The following is a 20,196-nucleotide window of genomic DNA, read 5'->3' as shown; positions in this document are numbered from 1 at the left end:
GATCTCTATGGTCAAAATTGCTTTCCTATGAGGCTCGTCTGCTCCAGCAGAATCAAGATGGAGGGTGCATCTATTCCTCAGCCAACATTGCTTCTCGTGGTCGAGGTCATGGATGTGGCCGTGGTCGAGGCCCTAGTCGTGGAGCGTCTACCCCTGGTCGTGGCTTTGGTAATCGACAAGAACATCGTCAAGAATATCATCAAGAATCTGATAATAAAGATGAGGGACTCTAGTGTCAACTCTGTGAATGCTATGACCATACTATTCATCATTGCTGGTACACTTTCAATAAGAAGTTTGTTCCTCCAAGTGCTGGTTTTGGTGGTGCTAAACCACCGGGCTCTCAAAAATCTGCTTCCTCTGTTGTTCCGTCATATGGGGTCGACACAAATTAGTACTTCGATTCGGGTGCCATGGATAATATCACCAATGAATTAGAAAAGCTTTCTACACATGATCGGTATACTGGTAATGATCAGGTCCAAGCTGCTAATGGCAAAGGTACCCAAATAAGTCATATCGGTAATACTATTTTCATACCCCTAAACGTGATTTTTCTATAAGCAATGTCTTGCTCGTTCCTTCTGCAATAAAAATCTGCTTTCGGTTCACCAATTTACTTCCGCTAATGATGTGTTTCTTGAGTTTCATCCCACCTATTTTTGTGTCAAGGACTCGAGCACCAAGAATCCTCTCCTTCAAGGTAGATGTTAAGATAGGCTTTATCCTATGCTGGCTTTTCCTAAAGTTCACCACATCACCAAACCTTCAACTTCCAGATGGCATCATCGTTTGGGGCATCTTTCATCAGTCATTGTTAATCGTGTCCTTAGAGATCATAATTTGTCCTTTTCAAGTGAGTCTCATGAGTCCGTTTGTGATGCTTGTAAACAAGCAAAAATTCATCAATTACCCTAGGAACCTAGGTTCGAAAGTGTCTCCACTTTTCCTTTACAACTTGTTTTCTATGATGTATGGGTCCTGCACCTATGTCGATGGGTCCTTATCAATATTATGTAAGCTTTATTGATGATGAGGCTATATAATGAAACCACCGGCGTCCTCATTGGGTCAAGCCATTCCATCGTATGTCACACACCAAACATCACCGAAGTGGCCTTGCCGGCGAAGCCGCCGGTGAAGAGCGACATTGCTAGGGAAACGGCCGATCAGTGACTTCGTCGGGCGGAGAGGAGGAAGGAAAGGTTCCTTTGGACCGGTTCTGTCGGACTTGGGCCACTTCTTATTGTGTTACTGTATGTTATATTGGCCCATGTCAAAGTTACAAACGCGCGCCCAGCCCACCTATAAACCGTGGCCCAACTCGGCAGCAGCAAACCGCAAATCCCTCGCCTAGTCCTCCAGTACGACGAGGCTACTACGAGCCCGCCGCCCGCCGGGAAATTCGAGTCCTCGCGGGCGGCGTCGGCGCCGCTCGACTCGCTACCCCTACTGGCTACTCCGGCTGGGTGGCCTCTCTCGCTCTCCGGCGCTCCGCCATCCGCAAGGTACCCTCTCGAAACCCCGAAACCCAGCGGTTATTCATGGATTACTCCCCGAGTCTCCGTGCTGGGGATGGCCAAGCAACCAGTTGGCGACTGGTTAAGGTTGATTCGAATTTATCTCAGGACTAGTGTTGGATCCTCCGTTATCGGCGGTGCGGTTATGCGCTGACCTTTTGTCTGGAACTGTAATGGATTGCCTCGACCTCGAGGTGGTTCGAGGAAGCTGTTGGCTCGGGGAAATGCGAGCCCTGTGATCGTCATGCAAATTTGGGGCTGGTTTGACTTAGATTGCTTTGACGTGTCCGGAGTTGTATAGAACCTGTTGTTTCGAACAATTAGACAGGACTAGCTTGTTACATAATTGCATTGGCTCTGAACGGGGATGGATGCTGTGGCATTTGTTATGGGCGTGCTTGCTTGATTTTTTACATGATTGGACAGAAATGTATGGAATCTGTTATTTTAACCTCGTACTAGTGAAGACTAGTTAGTTAAATGAGATGGATGTGAGGTTGGTACTGGGGATGCTTGTTAATATACGGCACCTGAAGAGAGTTAGCTCTTAATTTGCAGGTCTTCAGTTTGGAGATAACAAAACACAACCCTCACCTGAACATTCTTCTCCCAGCTATTGGGAGGTGCAACCATTACCAATTCTTAATGTTGCAGAGCAATGTGCCTAGTGCAGGTTTTCTTCTAGGTGCATTTGGATCAGGGGCATCTGGCTCATATTTTGCTACTTCCTCCATTCTCGTTCCATGATATTATGAGCAGAGAGAAGCCATTCTGAAGGAGCCACCATCTCTCAGAATAATTATGGGGTTCAAGGGTATTTGTCTCTATGGCCTTGCTGCAGCAAAGACAATCTTCCCGTTGGTGATTGACTGATGGCTGATGAGATCTCCTGTACGACAGGCAACCTCTTTCCTAACTTATTCATTTCGCATGCTGGACAGATCATTTAATTAGTAAGGGTAATAACATGTTTCATCTTACAATCATAAACCTCCAGGATTTGCTTTGCCTACTCAGTGGAGATGCAAGCAAGTGAAGCATCAATATATGTTAGAGCCTTACGTGTTTCTATTAGTGCTTGATAACACTGTTTTTTTGGTGTTCTTAATGATCTCTAGTTTGAAAGTTTAGTTGTAGAGCCAAATGAATCAGTTAGGACCATCTGCTGTTTCTCTTGAATTTAGAAGAGCAAGTGATGCTGCTCATAGAGAATAGAATTCATCTGCAAATTCCTTGCTCGAAGAACTGTATACCTCTTACAGTCACTCAGCTGTAGGGGTGAGTGAAACTCTTTGAAGCACCCGTATATATTACTTCATCCATGTCTATGAAGTCATTTGGTCACTCATCTTTATGTTTGCTAGCTGCAGCATCAGCAATTTTGAAAGATGCCTCTTACTATAGATAGGATTGCTCTATATTGTCCTAGAAAGAAAAATGCACATATCTTGGTTCCTAGTGGTTCAGTGCAAATTAGGACCTTAAATCTTTTAATGTAGGGTGCTTGCAGTATATTCAACAAAGATAGAATTATCTCCCCTCTTTGCATTCTACATTGTTTTTTTTCTGTGTATGTGCTTAATTTTTTTTACAATTGTTTATTTTCTTCTATCCTAAAAGTCTCTGGGATTACGTTGTCTATCAAATTCTTATCAAATATAATTATTTGCAGGGGTCTATCAAAGTTGTACTCCTTTTCACTAAATTTTCTTTTGGCAAATAGTTAAGTTAGTTATCATACATTGGATTTACATTCAGGATATATCACAAAGCCCGGTCCAAACTCATTGCATACTGCTTCTTACCTGTGATCTTTGCCTTGATTAATTTGGCCTTTTGGTGTTAACAGTAGTTAAATTCACAAGAATTGTATTTTCGAAGGAGTCTGGAACGATTGTAATTTTTTCCTCTTCTTTATGACTGTGGCACTGCCAGATGGATAAGACATGACAACATAGCTTGACTTTGTATCCCATAAAAAAGAGCCATAGTGCATTGTCAAATTTACTATGTCTATTACAACAGCATCCTGTTTTCAAAATTGAGTCTGACTCCAGCATGTACCTTGGAATTTTTAACTTAAATAAGTAGCATTGCTAGCTTTATCAAATTACAGTGTTATGAGAGTTTTTCTTTTACTGTAGAAGTATACAGTTAGTTTGCTTACACATGCATACAGCGGCATACATCTGAACACTGTAGTGGGGTTCGCTAGGATATAGTTTTCGCTCGATCCATGCTTAAAATAGGAAAATTTGTATTTCAGATTTTTATTCCATGCATGGACCTGTATTTCAGAATTTGACATAGGAAGTGTATAATTAACCGTTTTGACTCGCTGTGCCTGTGTGGTAGTGTCAAACTGGAACAGCTATCCAGGACCACCAGCAATGGTACTAAACCCTCCTTGTAGGGTCATTACTCGATCATACACTTGCAGTCATACTTTCCAACGCCGTGTAATGGGTGGTTGGCTGGTCTGCAGCTAGTTGCTTGCAGAAATGCTGTGTCAGATCTGACACCTCATTTTAATGGAAGTATTGACGCGGATGAATCTGATCATCTAGATACTATATACATCGAGAGCCACACAGGGCATTCTGACCTTCACTGAGCTGGTCCATTTTTGTGCTACAGCTATTGCCAATTGCCGCTCTGCCATACTTCGGTAAGACTTGTAAGAAAATTCGAGACTGCAGGGTGCATTTGATAAGAAAATAGTTTGACTTTAAATTTGCTAGTCTGTCTTCTATTATTAGTGTTTACTTCAATGGTTTGACTGTTCACTTTTACAAGCTAAGAGTGTATGGTTTTCTTAAGCATGTTAGGAATAATTTCATCATTTCACTCATTGTCAAGGAGGCAGTGTCATTAAACCATTTATTGGCTTGTACATCTACTATCATTTCAGAGATTTTAGGTAGATCTGGCAGGTGATAGTGCCAACAATATCGCAGAGTAACTGATGCAGTATGCTTTACATTCTAATTAAGATGACATCATCATAATTTGAACAGGATTGAAGCAAAAGCACAGAGTTAGTGTCGAGGGACCAGTACAGCTATCCTACTAGACATATTCAATGCATGCTTTTGTAACATGGGAGGTCCTTAACCAGCTACCTTGGCACCACAAGGTGGCAAGGCAAAAACTGGTGTGACTTTTCCAAAATTTAAGAGCAGTAGTCTCCATCACTTCCCTGAATTTTATAGGCGAACCTTATATGTCTAATTTGATCTGTAGGGAATATTGTCTTCTTTCCCATATTCCTAGTTTCTCTCAAGTGTGTGGACTTTGTGGAACCTATGTGATAGGTTTGATAGATTGCGACACAAACTAAGGAGCTAACAAACATGCTAATGCTATTAATACATGAGGAAAAGACTAGCTGGAGTATGTTTATTTCAAGCATCCAAACTTAATAGCGAGTTCACTACATAGCCATCGCTGTTGGTAGCAGCTATCACTGGACTTCACTAAGGTCTTAATCAGACGCTAATATTATCTTGTTGTGTTCTATAAATGGTGATCTATTGTTGTTTTCATGATTTCATCAACATCCTAGACCTCAGTCTACTGTATGTGTCGATGGCAGCTAATACCCTCCTGCTGTTGTTGTTCCATTTATTTTTTTGGCTGGCCCGATCGTACTTTATGACTGACCAACTAACTGAATTGGCCCACCTGCATTGACTGCACGCTTTACCAACCTATAGAAGCAACTGTGGAGATGATTCGCGCTTCATTGCTCCTATTTGTGTGCTGTGAAATGAGGAAAGAGAAATAACATGGGGGACCATGTTCTTTGTCATCCACTTCAGCCCTCTTGCTTTCTAGCTACCATTTGATATTTACATATGATGTACTAGCTTTCAACTTTGTTTCCAAATTAAATGGAAGTGCTGAAGTTTTCTTTTGTGCTGATAGTGCTGGATTAACGTCACAGTTCAAAGACATGACAGCTGAAGCTGATATGAACTGATATCTGCTTTTACTGTGCACTCCTGCAGCCTGCTGTCTACTTTGTGGACTAACAATTGAAACAATCATATGCAGTCTGGTGCGCTGTCACAATTAAGTTGATGGTGGCTTCCTGTTAATTGTGTAGACATTGCATTTAATCATCAATTAAGCTACCAAACCTGCAATCAGTGTTTTTTTCCTGCAGACATTGGTTCAGCTGGTCATTATGGCTTGTGTGGTCGTATGCTAACTTGGCTGCTTATTATTAATTATCTTTGTATTAGGATGCTTATTGATGATTAGGGATGCATGCTACCGCACATTCGGTAATTTGCTGTAATCAAATGATGATCCAAGTATGGAATTCACATTTGCCACCATCTGTTCTATACAAAATTTGTGAACATTAATTTATACTTCATTCTCTGATTATGTCAACATACTCTCGATTGCTACATTTAGGTAACATCTAGGAATATAACCTTTATCTTTGTTCAGTGATGCAGCAGAATTATTGCCAGATTTATCGTTGACGCATGCACTCAGTAAACGTTTTCCTTTGAGCTGATTAATGTAGTCGTGCAATATGATACAGGAAACGTATGTGCTTGTTCTTTTTCATTATGTCTGCCTTGCCAAAAAGGTACATGGCATAAATGCTCAATGCCATTTTCTTTAGTCCTGTGTGGAACAGCTAGCTAGACTGATGCTCTAAGCTTTGAAAGGATTGTGTTGTTACCAATAATCTATGTCTTATTTTCCACAAATATCAACTTCATCATATTCCAGATGTCCCTTTGATGAAAACCCACAGCAGTATGATGATAGCGGAAGAAAGGCCGCAATTACAAGGTAGGTAATTATTATTTCCTTTTATTAGAAGGCGACACCGCTGATATTGATATATAGCCTGATATTATTGATACATAGGAAAGGGGTTTCACCGGTGACAGTGCGACTGACTATCATGACGGGGACTGCAAGGGTATACATACAAGTAAGTAAGCCTTTAATAAATACAGAGCTTGACACGGTTGTGACTAATCTTATATCTTACTATATATATTTTTGGTTTTGGTTTCCTATGATTAAGCTGGATCGATGTAGTAATAGAGGTACCTATGACATGATGCAATCTTCACTGCTTGTGCTGCACCAACCAACTCTCTACCAAAGACTTGATCTGATCTGGGACAGTGACTTGATCATGCTAGCTTGCTTGTTCTCAGCCATGCAAGCGATTTCCTCTCGCCTTCAGATGACGAGACTGCCTTCCCCGGCCTGCAGCATGCCATGTGGGTGCGAGACCGGGCTGCTCCTGCCCAGCAGCTCCTCGATCATCTGCAGTGCGATCCTCTCCTCGTCGTCGTCCATCATCACCGACGACGCCGGCGGCGAGCCAGCAGTCGTCACCGTTGATGTGGACGTGGAGGTGGGCGTGGTCGTCGCGCCGTCGCTGGGCGGGGGCTCATCGCCGGAGGACGCGGCGTCCTTGTTGAGCTGCACGGTCATGACCCAGCTGGAGTCGGCGCGGGCGCCGGCGCGCTTCTGCCAGACGCCAATGTGGGACTTCTCCGGGTCGAGGCGGAGGCAGGTGAGCGACGGGGACGGCGTCTTGCAGCACTTGCGGAGCTTGGCGCTGAGGATCTGCGACAGGCTGTTGCCACCGCCGGAGGCGGTGGAGGAGGACGAGCCGCCGCCGCCGTGACGGGCGTCCCGGGCGGGCGGCACGGGCGCGAGCTCCCCGGTGGCGGTCCTCGGGACGGGGAAGTTGGTCTTGGCGTTGCGGCCGCTCATGAGGACGGCGGCCTCGTCGTACGCCCGCGCCGCCTCCTCCGCCGTCTCGAAGGTTCCCAGCCACACCCTCCTCTTCCTGCATTGTATCCAATTTCAACGACTGAAAACAAACACATGACGAAAGAGAAAGAACGAAAGCAACAAACCACCACTAGGAAACGAATTAAAAACAAGCAAACGACCTAGCAAAATGTATCTTTCAAGACAGCGAGTGATCGAGAGAGAAGACGAGGAGCTAGTTCTTTCTTACAGCAGCGGGTGCCTGATCTCGGAGACCCAGGAGCCCCAGTGGCGCTGCCTGACTCCCCGGAACTTCTTTGATTGCACCATGCCGCTCCCTCCTCTCTGCCGGCCGGCCGGCAAGCACTGAAGATTCCCTGCCAGGGGAAGGAAGGACAGGGGCGGCAGGCGGTGGGAGCCGGGCGAGCTATGAGCTCTGAGCTCTGACACTGTGGGAGTGAGTGGCCCCGGACCAGGAGTGGAGTGGGGGTGGGTTTTGTTTTGTGGGGAGGAGTAGTGAGCCGGTGAATATAAGCTACCCTCGCCACTGTACTTGCCTGCCGCGTTCAATGTGGTTAGCTAGAACGCGGACACGGCTGGCCCCCAGCTGCGTTTGTGGCTTTGTGCGCGCGTGCGTGCGGAAGAAAGAAACAAGAGTAGATTTGGGGATGGCAGTAACTCCGGGGGGTACTTTTGCCTTGCGTTCCACGTATCTGCCGGTGGCCTGGCCTGGGCTGGCGTTGGATTTCTTGGCACACAGTGGCCTGCGATACTGCAGGGTAGTTGTACTCTGCCAGGACTTTCAGACAGTGGGGTTTCTGTTTAGCGTTTAGATGTCTGTGGCCTGGCCACCCCATAAACTACACTAGCTTGGAGTGTAACCCATGCATGGCGGCTAGCCTGGAGCAGCCGTGGGACCGGCGGCAGTAACACACAGGAGGTCAGAAGCTTGTAACAGATGATAGAACTGAAGTGCCTGCAATGCAGAGGAGGATAAGCTAGGGAGATGGAGAAGGGAGAGAGGAATCGTAGAAGAGGGAGCGAGGGGGCCCTGATGGGTTGGGGTTGGGGGTGTGGGGTGTGCTGTCGGTGAAGGGTGTGTGAGCGTAGCGGGTGGCATCGGCGTAACCACCCTCGCTGCTGCCAGTACGCCGGTAATAAACTCCCCCACCTACGCCCTTGGCGACCTCATTTATGGCGGCGCTGGATGGAGCTCGGCCGGCTCCGGCTCTCGCTGATCAAACCCTCCGGTGGTCGAGCTTAGCAGGTCATTAGCTGAGCTGATCCGATCTAGATGCACCTGTCTAATCCATCAACCCGTCCCCAGCTCTCATTGCTAACTAGTGCCAGTTTGTTAGCTGTCGTCGAAACTAACTGCATGGTGGAGATGCCAAATGCCATGCCCATGCTTGAACCAAATGAGCGCATAACTCTGCTTGCATTTCACCTGCATTTCATCGAGCACACTGAAATGGCACTGGAGTTCTGGATTCCCGTGCACTGGCCCAGAAAGAACTGGAGATGATGGTGTGATTGTAAAGGAAGCAGTTGAGCACAGGACCATGCAATGGTTAAAGGAGGCATTTACGCCGGCCGGAAGACGGACTCTTGATCCACAACTCCCGTCAGTACACACACAGATACAGACGAGAGACGACGCAGGCAGGACTGCAGGATTGCTTCACCCATGTCCACCAGACACGACGACGCCACTGCACACTAGCAGGTCACTAGCGCATCAGCTGAGCAGTTGGCCGGGCAGCAATAACTGCGGCAGCATCATCCGATCCATGGCATCCGCTGCCCACGAGGGCACCCAATCCATCCATCAATCAACCAAACCGATCCGCCAATCATCCCCCCATCCATGGCAACAGAAGCTCTCCGTAAAAAGGTGGAGCACAGCACAGGAGCAGGATCAATGGCCCTTGTTGCCTCCTGCCCAATTCAATGAGCGCGGGGTACAGGCTCTGCTTTTACGGTTGGGCTCCACACAGATTTGTGTGTCAGTGAGTTCCTCGCGTTGCGGTTGCAGGATGGATGATGGATGGAACCTTCCGATCGTGCTGGCTGTGGCTGCTGGGAGCTGCAGGCTCTGCAGCTGCTCACTCCATGGAAAAGTGCGGACGGGTAGAGGCAGGTTAGGGTGGTGGTTGGCTGTCCTAGACTGTCAGGACCTCAACATGGTTAAGAGGTGGTCGAGCAGTAATTGGCACACACTCGATCATCATCAGCCATGTCCCATGGTACCAAATCTGGTACCGACCGGCAACACTGCACTACCTCTCTTCCTTGTCAATCTAGCATCGTATGCCACTACTACGGCAGCAAACACCAAGCAATTTTTTGGCAAATTGCTATACACATACAGTAGTATGGTTTCTTACTTATCTGCACGCAAATGGCATCGTCGGCTCATCTTGTTTCCCCCGTGTGCGTGTGTTGTCATTTCGTTCCTTGCAGGGAACCGGGATGGAGAGGGTCCATCCGCGTCAGGGAAGTGAAGAAGTGAAGTCCCCGAAAGCTACGGTGCACGTCGCTGTTGCGACTTTGAAGAAGCACCCGGCCGGGATCGAGTGGTGGTTGTTGCCAACTTCCCCAAACTCACATCTACGAGAGTTAATGTGATCCCCCGGCTTATCTTGCTCCACCGCGATTAGAAGGCGGCCGATCCCGTCATCCCTTGCTGATCACTCAATCGATAGCCAAGTGAGGTCCGGTGCAGAGCAGTTTTTTGCCACGCTGGTACAGATGCTAAACGCTTAGCTCGATCGGTACGTTTCCACTGCATGTCAGTAGCTCTTCGATCATCCATGACTGATTGACTGTGTCTCTCTCTGTCTCCCTAAAAGCATAGAGGAGAGGAGGAGAGGACAGTGTCCTAGAGGGAGGGGCAGGTTGGGCGACAGTAGTGAGTATCAAACAAATTTTTGTTTGTGAACATTGTTTCTTTTTGTTGAATAGAAGCCCGTGTTTGTGAACGTTGTCGCTCTATGGGCTGACACTTAAAAATGACAGGACAGGTCTCCAAGCTGGCAGGCTTTTGTAGCAGTGGCGCCAGCAAGGTCGATCGTAGACTCGATCCACCCGTCAAGGTCATCGTTCCTGGATGCGACAAGGGTGAGATCATCGATGCAAACACGCCCACGGCCGGCCACCCCTACGTAGCCAGTTTATCGGAGGGCCGAGCTAAACTTTAGCCATGTCCCATGATGTTCGGATGCTAATTAGGATAATTAAATATGAATTAATTACAAAATTAATTTGTAGCGTTGCTCTCGCTCTAAGGTTTCTCACACGAATGATATGAGAGAGAGAGCAATTGCGACGATGGGGACCGACGGGCCTTGCCGTCGATGACGAGCAGCGGGAAGTCGGCCACCAGCCTAGTTTAGCCCTGTGCCCTGTCCATGGTTTTTATCTCGCGCGCGTCTCTGATCAGTGAACGCTAGCTTGCCGTGCCGCGCGCGCCCAAGACCGGCCGGCCGGAAGTCCAAGCGCCTACGCGACTGGCTCATCAACTCTCTCGTTGGGGAGGGGAAGAAGGTAGGGGGGACAACACTGAAACCATGGCGTGGGAGAAGGCTCCACGTCGTTGAGGGTTGGCTGGACCACAATAATGGTGGCTTGTCCGTTGTCCCGTGGTAGTTACGAGCAAGGCGCGCCTCGTAGTAGCCTCGTGTGGCCCTGTAGACTCTTGTAACGTTCGGGCTGGAGCCTTGCCTGTGGCGTGTATGCTGCTGCCCTCAAGCTGTAGTGTTCCGGTAGCGTGTGCTGCGCCGGCCGGCGACGGCAGCGAGCCTCTGTCTGCAGGCGTTACCGCGCCGATCGACACGGGAACGTGGCATGGTACACAGAAAGCTAGCTAGCGGTGATGTAATATAATAGGAAAAGGAAGGAAAGATGTGTGACCAGTGAGACTTGGACACGTCAGCTCTGTCTGTCCCTCCCGTCTCCTCCACAGAACATGGCAAACTTTTTCGGCGTGTGGACTTTTTGGGTTGTGCGCGCGATTCTGATTCTGGGTCGCCCGTGGTTAACGATAGGATGGGGGTCCTCCTCGTTGTCTGGGACTGACTCGTCACCGTGGATAGCGAACACGTTCCTTGCATTGGACTGTTCCTCTAATTACTGTATAAGCCGTGTCACGTCATGGACCAACTCATCGGAGCGGTACAATCATACGCCCAACGCACAGGGGTCTACCTCTCAATGTCAATTATAAAAGAGTAAAAGACCGTTACGTATGGTACGTCATGTACACATGTTTTGCACAATTCAAGACATCGTTTTGCAAACTAAGGTAAAAATGAAAGTGAATTCGGGTGAAACTAGTTGGTTCACTCACTACTTGGAAAATCCAACTTTAGCAAGGGACATAGATCCCGAAAAACCAACCGGGACTAACTATTCGGGATAAAAGGGGGCTCCTTTTAGTCCCGGGTCATTCACCCGGGACTCAAGACCCCTTTAGTCCCGATTGATAATACCAACCAGGATAAAAAGTTGCAAAAAAAATAGCCACCCACGCTGCCCACCGGCCACCGGCCGCCCGCAACCCGCTTGCCCACCGCTTGCTGCTCGCCTGCCTGCTGGAGGCCGGCCAGCACCGCTCCGCCTGGAAGAAAGGGCCTGCGCGAGATAAGGGAAGGGAGAGGAGGAGGAGAGAAGATAATGGAGGGGAGAGGAGGAGATAAGGTGGAGAGAGAGGGGGGAGACTAAAGGTCCTGAGGAGAGGTTTGATCTCGGTTGGTATTTTCAACCGGGATAAAAAGCTCCCTCGTCTCACTAGCCGTTACAATCGGGACTAAAGTGGGCTCTTTAGTCCCGGTTGATATTACCAACCAGGACTAAAAAGCCCCTATCGGTGGCCGTCGGTGGTGGATTTTAAACCCGGGACTAAAGGTCTTTAGTTCCGGATCCAAAGTAAACTGGAATAAAAAGGGTTGGATGGAAGGTAAGTTATCTAGTAGTGACTGGTTTTGATTTCGTCGGTGAAACTAAACCCTCCCAGACTGTCTTGAAGTCATTCTCAAATGTCAATGGCAAAAGACAGTTTACATATACTTCATATATACAAAGATAAAAATTAGCAATGTCATTCATTGGTTATGTTGTAGCGTTTTTTTTATCAGGGTTTAAATTTGGATTGGATCCTTCATCCCTTGATAACAAACATGGTCCTTTTTGTTAACTTCACCGGCAAAGCAGTTTCGAGAGAGAAGCCCTTCCATTTGGCTCCAAAATCGGTCTAAATGTCAACAGTAATAGACTGTTTACATATAAGTACTTCATGCGTAGCTAAAAGTTAGCAATGCTATCAATATATTTAGGTTGTGTTTTTGACCGGGGCTTAAACTCGGATTGGTTACTTCGTCGATTGGTAACAAATGTGTGAGGGCACAGGTAATGCTTTTATCCTTTGATCTAACATTGATTGTATTAGGATGAGCATAAAATCAATGCTATATACATGGGCCACTCACTGTCGCGGGCACCACCATTGGTATCGCTGTATAGGAAGGAAAATGGGAGCTCGTATTTAGGTAATGTACAACGTGAGGTGACGAGGACATGGGTCTCGATGTGATGCTCAGACACTACCACTGAGGCCGAGGGGGGCAGAGGCGCAAATGATCATGATCAAATGCGGATATCAGATCGAGAAAAATTACCGACAGCGTAAGCGTAATAATGCTATAAATATTACTCTCGAAACGAACTATATAGTTACTATGTTATTCGGCCCAGCTCATTTCTTGCTCGCCATTGGCTTTGGACCGTGCCGTGGACTCGCGGGTTCTTCGGAAATGGGCTTAAACGGGCCTGAAACACTTTCTCCGTCATACGTTGGGCCGCTTGTCTTTGTCACACTGCTGACCCATTTACTGCGAGCCGATCACCTGGGAGCAAATAACCAAATCCAAGTTTGTGAAGATTAAAGTGGAGGAGATCACTAGGCCACTGATTCGAATTTCCATCATAGTTCCATGAGATTGAGATTCTTCATCTGCTTTGCATCAGTGCTGCCGACCGATTTGGTTATAAAAAATCAAATACTCACCGTAAGAAATGTGTTGTCTATAATGAAAATTTTATCACATATTTATTCTCGCCATAGATCTATGACGTTTCTAGCTGAAAACGTCATAAAATTTCATATTTGAACAAATTTAGTGATAAAGTTACGGAACGTTATAAAAGTTGCCACTGTAGAAAAAAAAATCGCCACTCGCTGTTACACGGTGGTTTTGTGACGATATAAGGTCTACGAAAACGTCATAAACCAACGAGGGTCCCACGTGTAAGTTTAAGCTGATAAATAGAGTGGTAAAATAAAATGGAAATCATGCTCCTTCCGTGAGTCGAACCTATTACCAATCGAATGGGAAGTTTTTACCACAACCAGGTCCCATAAGGTAAGTTTCATGTGAGTGTGGTATTTGGCGGCAGAAAAGCCCACGCTACAGCTAAAAAATAGTTTACCCGCTGCCGCGCTCCCGAAAAAAGAAGAACACAAAGAAGGTGGCCAGGACAGAGCACTCCGGTGGAAATCTGCATCTTCCCGCGGCGGCTCAGTCCTACGACAGCACAAATCTGGTGCTTTTTGCTACGGCGCTTCAATCTGGTCAGTAAATTTGAGTTGAATTCGCCAAAATTTCTTTCGCACTAAGGTCTTTCAATCTGGTTAGTAATTTTGAGTTGAATTTGCCAAAATTTTCCCAAATGATAGACGTTGGATACGCGGTTATCGATTATTTACCCCCGAGCATGAGAAAGGGGTCAATGATTTCATGGAATTTGTTAAGAGTAGATACTCTGACGATGAACAAATACTATGCCCGTGTCATCAATGCCTGAATCAGTCTAGATGTACTGTGATGTAGTGAGCCTGCACTTACTTTTGAATGGGATGGCAAGCACCTACACTAGGTGGATCCATCATGAAGAAACATTCGAGGATAGGGTTAAGGAAAATGCAAATTTCCAGGATAATGTGGTTTAGAAAAATGCAATTCTGTAGGATGATGGGGTTGAGGAAACTGCAATTCTGTTGCATGAGGGGGTTGTGGATAATGCAGTTTTATAGGATGATGGTGATCAGGAAATGGTTTAGGAAAATGAACACATATCGGGTATGGAGGAGGATGAAGGCATTGAAGATGGACTTCCTAAAATGATAGCCGACATGTGCCACGCTAAAGAGCTTGGAGGGGAAATGTTAGAATGTATAAAGGAACATATAAATCGTAAGGTGTCACTGGGATCTAAATATACACAATTTACATTTGTTGTGAAGTTACTTCATATCAAGTCTTTCTATCAGATCAGCAATGTCGCGTTCACTGCGATTTGAGGGTGGTATCCCTTGCTTTCCCAGGAGAATGTGTTCCGACATCTTACGATGACACAATGAAGTACATACGTGCCATGAGACTCGGCTATGAATCTATCCATGTTTGCAAGAATAATTGTGTATTGTTTCACAAGGATCTAGCGAAACATGATGTGTGCCTTGTGTGTTGTGAAGCGGATTCAAGATGGAAAGATGCAGACAACAAGAAGCGTGTTTCTCAGAAGGTATTGAGGCATTTTTTTGCTGGTTTCAAGGCTGAAGAGGATGTTTATTTCGTCAAAAACTGCAAAGGATGCACAATGGCACGAGTTGAAGCAACAACCAGTGGACAATGAGTTTTGCCATCTAGCTGTTGGTGAGGCATGGAAAGACTTCGATAAAAATTAGCCAGAATTTGCAAAATATGCTAGGAACATTAGACTTAGCCTTGCAACTGATGGTTTCAATCCATTTGGCAACATGACCAACTCATATAGTATGTGGCTAGTATTTATTGTGCCATATAACATGCCACCATGGGTATGCATGGAAGAATCAAACTTTATGATGGCATTATTGATCCCTGGGCCAAGTTCTCCATCAAAGGATTTTGATGTTTTCTTGGAACCTCTCATAGATGTGCTGTTGGACCTATGGAAGGGTGTCGATGCATACGATGCTTGTAGTCAACAATCCTTTAAACTGCATGCTGCTGTTATTTGGTGCATACATGATTATTCAGCACTGAGCACATTAGCGGGGCAAGTCACGAAAGGTTATTATGCCTGTGTGCATTGTGATAAGGATTCTTGCTTAAAGAGATTGAAAAATAAGATATGTTATATTTGTCATCATCGTTTCCTTCCAATTGACCATCCATGGAGAAGAAAGAAAGCAGAGTTTGATGGTAATACTGAAAACTGAGAGAGGTTAGAGCAATTTACTACTGTGAAGCTTCAGCATCAACTGGAGAAGGTTAAAGACGTTAAACTAGGAAAGCCTCCTCAAGGTCAGAAAAGGAAGCGGGAACCCGGACAGTGTTGGAGCCGAAGGGTTTGTTTGTTTGACTTGCCGTATTAGACAACTCTGAATCTGCCACATAATCTTGATGTCATGCATGTTGAGAAAAACATATGTGAAAACCTTATTGTAACATTACTTAAATTGCTAGGAAGACAAAGGACACGATCAATGTTAGGATTGATTTGGAAGAGATGGGCATTAGACCACATCTACACATGCTGAATACTACAGAAGGGGAGTCATGCAAAATGCCAGAAGTTCCATATACAATGGGTAAAAAGAAACAGAAGGTGTTCTGTGATTTTATATGTCGGGTGAAGTTTCCAGATGGATATGCTTCTAACTTATCAAGATGTATTTTCGAAGATGGATGCAAACTTCAAAGATTGAAAATTCATGATTGTCATATCCTACTCTAAAGGATTTTGCCTGCTTCCCTTCGAGGTTTAATGGACAAAGAGATATACTCAGCTGTTTCGGATTTAGGAAACTTCTTTCGGCAACTATGTTGGAAAACTCTAAAGTTGGATATTTTGAACAAACTAAAAACAGATATCCCAATAATTTTGTGCAAGCTTGAGAAGATTTCCCTCCTTCATTCTTTGATGTTATAGTGCACTTGGCTGTCCATTTGCCTGATGAAGCAATCCTACGAGGTCCAGTACAATATGGATGGATGTATCCCGTCGAAAGAAGGCTATGCACATTGAAGCGTTCTGTGAGAAACTTTGCTAGGCCTGAAGGATCCATTGCAAAAGCATATGTTGCTAATGAGACCTTGACATTTTGCTCAAGGTACTCTGCGGATGATGATGTTGACACACGATTCAATCAGGAGGGCAGGAACAGAGAGAATGTTGTTACGAGAAGGCGATTTATCTTGTTTCCCGCACAATGTTGATGTACTTGGAGCAGCGAAGATTTCATTCCTTGATTCAGATTACGATAAGCTAGTTTGGTATGTGCTACACAATTGCGAAGAGGTTGAGCCATATATCAGGTATGTAATCCGTCATGCAATGATTGTACTGCAATTATTTTGGTCTAATTTTTAGATGGATGTGTTTTTGCAGGATATACAGGGATCAGTTAGAAGCGGAAGGTGTGTCGGACCAGGTTATTGATCATAGAATTCAGAAAGAATTTGCCCGATGGTGTAAATCGCATGTAAGTTTTCTGCCTTTTCAGAACAAACTTATATGAGCTGGCTAGGACCTATATATAAATATATATATATATATAATTATGGTTTTGTTGTACATATTGAAAAGATGCCTGAAGGAGAGGTCTCCGAGGACGTATATGCATCATCAGCTTTACCAGATAAGCGAGAAAGATAATATTTAGCATGTCTTGTTGGCGGTGTCCGCTACCACACACATGCCCAAGAGGAAAATTGGAAGACACAAAACAGTAGGATTATGGCTGCAGGCTTTCATAACAGTGAGCCATTTGAGTTTTATGGTTGTCTAAAAAAAATTATTGAGCTACGGTATAACTCATCAAGGCGTGGCATAAATTGAACTATTGTATTATTCCACTGTGATTGGTATAAACTAGGAGGGACGAAGAAGGAACCGAGAATTAGAAAGGATGGGTACTTCACAAGCATCAATACTAGAAGATACTGGTACAAAAGTGATCCCTAATTTTTTGCTAAACAAGCAACGAAGGTGTTTTACTTGCTAGACACCCTGCTACAAGACCCATGGAGAGTGGTGCCAAAATTTGAGCACAGACATTTTTGGAGCTTTAATGAAAATGAGCAGGACACAACGTCCAGTGGCATGGTACTTGCGTATCAAGATGATGCAATTGAAGAAACCTTGAATGATGGTATTGGTGATGGTTCGGAGGCTCCAATGCCTATTACTGATGAGGAGGAGGATGAGACTAGCGTTCCAGCGGCTCAAGTTACTTCCATTCACCAACAGGTTCTATCTGATGGGACGGATTCAATTATGATGATGAGAAGGAGGACAAGACTATCTAGCAATACCATGATGCAGATGAAAATCCTGCACCTGAGAGTGATGAGGACTAGGATGTGAAATCAATTAATATTTTAGTCAATTCAATTTAAACTCATTTGTTGTATAATATATGAATCGATATGTACATGTAGACCTTTTATCATAGTAGTTGTGGGATAATCCTTTTGACACATCTTGATATATTCAAAAGTATACTTAGCTGGCTATTGATCCGACTCGTTGTATTGTAAAACACCGGAACATATTGTGACGCCTTCCAAAATCTTCGAATGCCCATTTGGCTGGCTATTTATCCGGTTCGGTGTATTATGAAATACTGGAACATCCTGTGACATCTTCAAAATCTTTGAACACCCATTTGGCTGGATGTTTATTCGATTTGGTGTATTGTCAAACACCGAAACATCCTGTGATGACTTCGAAAATCTTCGAACACCCATTTGGCTGGCTGTTTATCTGATTCGGTGTATTATCAAACACTGGAACATCCTTATGCTAGAACAAGGTTGGGTAGGAAACTCCTACCCATCTTGTTATCTGGGTGCGCACTATACCTTTATGACTTTATATCCAACGCCGTGTCACTCTTGCTGACCCACGATTCCCCATTTACTGCAAGGTCACTTGCGGTGCTCGCCCTTGGTAGGGTTTAGCCGCCGCCGCCACCACTTGCTGCAGCCGCCCGTTGCCACGGCCGAGCTCCGCCACTACTGCAATCCGCCGCCGCTCCCCTCGATTTCACATGTATTCGTCATTTAAAGGGGGATTTGTTAAATTTTTAAGATCATTGCGGTACTTGATTCGAGAAAGATCTTGCGGATGGGCTGAGATGGTGGCAAGAGAAATGGAAAGGTGCTTGACCTGCCTCCGGCGAAGCGACAAATAAAAACACAGGCGAATTCTTCAGACACGTCTGGTGCTCAGACGCGGCAAAGGGGCAGGTCCATTGCACGGGAGTCTTCCCCTGCCCGTTCCCACTGTACACGGGGTGGGTCAACCTCGACGCCATCCTACCGGACACGGGGTGGGCCAACCTCGGCGCCTTCCTGCCGCACATGAGGTCGGTTGTTGATGGCTGCTAGCACGCCAATTTGTGAACCGCAAGCGTACGGATCAGTTGTAGCTCTTCCCTCAGTGTACTTCCCCAAGGTTTATCAATCCGTGGAACTTATAACACAAGATCTATTTCAACTAGCAATGTTATTATTAACTTGGTGTTTATGAGAGATTCAGATCCAATCTACTAAGCATGTATAGACAGATAACAGATAGAGCAAATGTGATCAATTTAGAGTAACCTAGACTATGTATATGTTGTAATTCTGAGCGTGGATAGCAAACCTTAGTAAAAGGCATCTTTAAATCTACACCTTCGGTCCGGATCCTGAAACCCCCCACCTTACACAAGAAAGATTCTGACACGATCACCTCTATCAACGCAAGCAGGTTAAGGACATGATCATAAGAACATGTCATACTTATCGATAGATCAGACATGCAAATCTGGTCACCACGACCACAAGAACATCTTAAGCAATCTATCATCGATTCATAGATTGAAAAGCAAGCAAACTCGATAAAGCATAAAACCATCAAAAGAGATCCTTAGATTGCTAAGAATATGAACACATCTATTACTTCATCATGAATGATTGTATATCACATGATCACCACCGGGATCCTACCTTGATTTTGATGACTCCTAGCTCCAGAACTCCAGGTTGATCTTCCTCGTAGGGTGATCACGCCGGCAGAGATTCGCCTACGCTAACCTCCGACAATTGCACAGCCCTCAGCTCTCTGGAGAGGTGTCCCTCAAGCTCCTTCTACTTCTTTGCTGCTTCATGTCGAGTACGTTATCTTGGATATGGGGCTCGGTGGATTTTTCGAGGTATTTATAGTCTAGAGAGCACGTGGCAAAAATTGGAAGGTGAGGGGGCGAAGGAAACCCCCAGGCTAATTGACCTGGGAGGGTTCAGGCTTATCGCCCTTTGCCTACCTTTTAGGCCCTCACGTTCTGCTTCGTCTCCAAGTCTCCTCAGGTACTCTGGAATCTTCTTTTCACTTGCATGTGGGCCTGCCACGTCGGTTCCTTCGGGATGAGATTGATCTTCAATGACTTTCCAAATCTCTGCTTGATCATCTCCATTCCACTTTGATCCCGAGCTGATCCTTACCATATCTTAATAAACTTAGCCCCTAAGCAATGTTGGAGGGTTGCTTGCTAAAGATGGGTGCCAGGGGGTGCCAAGCCGATCAGCCTAGGCTCCTCTAGGCCGATCAGCCTAGCCCTTTCCTGAGCCCTTTAACCTTCATCTTCTTCTGGTTCGATGCTCATTCAGTACTTTATCCAAAATAATATTTTTAAACCTAATTTTCTGCAAAAACACAACATCCTCCAAAATTGTTGCATATGTAAAAATAACCAGTTTATTAGATGTATTCAATAGTTTAGTTATTTAATTATGTCATTATTGAAGATAAAGTGGGTAAAAGTGTATCAATAGTGAGCGCCAACAATCCCTCGTGATTAAATCTTGCTCGTCCTCGAGTAAGTCTTCAA

The 20,196-nt window shown here is 45.4% G+C and overlaps 1 protein-coding gene across 1 annotated transcript; it reads right to left on the bottom strand.

The window, feature by feature from the left end:
• Positions 1-6,336: 6,336 nt before the first annotated feature.
• On the bottom strand, positions 6,337-7,806 carry LOC117851553 (ethylene-responsive transcription factor WIN1). Its single transcript, XM_034733378.2, has 2 exons — positions 7,531-7,806; positions 6,337-7,356 (listed from the first exon to the last, which is right to left on the bottom strand). Exons 1-2 carry the CDS (start codon positions 7,608-7,610, stop codon positions 6,738-6,740), a joined length of 699 nt encoding a protein of 232 aa, XP_034589269.1. The 5' UTR covers positions 7,611-7,806; the 3' UTR covers positions 6,337-6,737.
• Between the last annotated feature and the right edge of the window lie 12,390 nt (positions 7,807-20,196).

Source organism: Setaria viridis, chromosome 4 (assembly GCF_005286985.2).
Source record: "Setaria viridis chromosome 4, Setaria_viridis_v4.0, whole genome shotgun sequence".
NCBI classification, from domain to species: Eukaryota; Viridiplantae; Streptophyta; class Magnoliopsida; order Poales; family Poaceae; genus Setaria; species Setaria viridis.
The sequence above is the reverse complement of the archived record's forward strand: the minus strand, read 5'-3'. Positions and strand labels throughout refer to the sequence as shown.

Coding starts and splice junctions, on each gene's coding strand:
- LOC117851553 (XM_034733378.2), bottom strand. CDS start 7,610: ATGGTGCAATCAAAGAAGTTCCGGGGAGTCAGGCAGCGCCACTGGGGC. Junction 7,357..7,530: donor GAGATCAGGCACCCGCTGCT/GTAAGAAAGAAC, acceptor GATACAATGCAG/GAAGAGGAGGGTGTGGCTGG.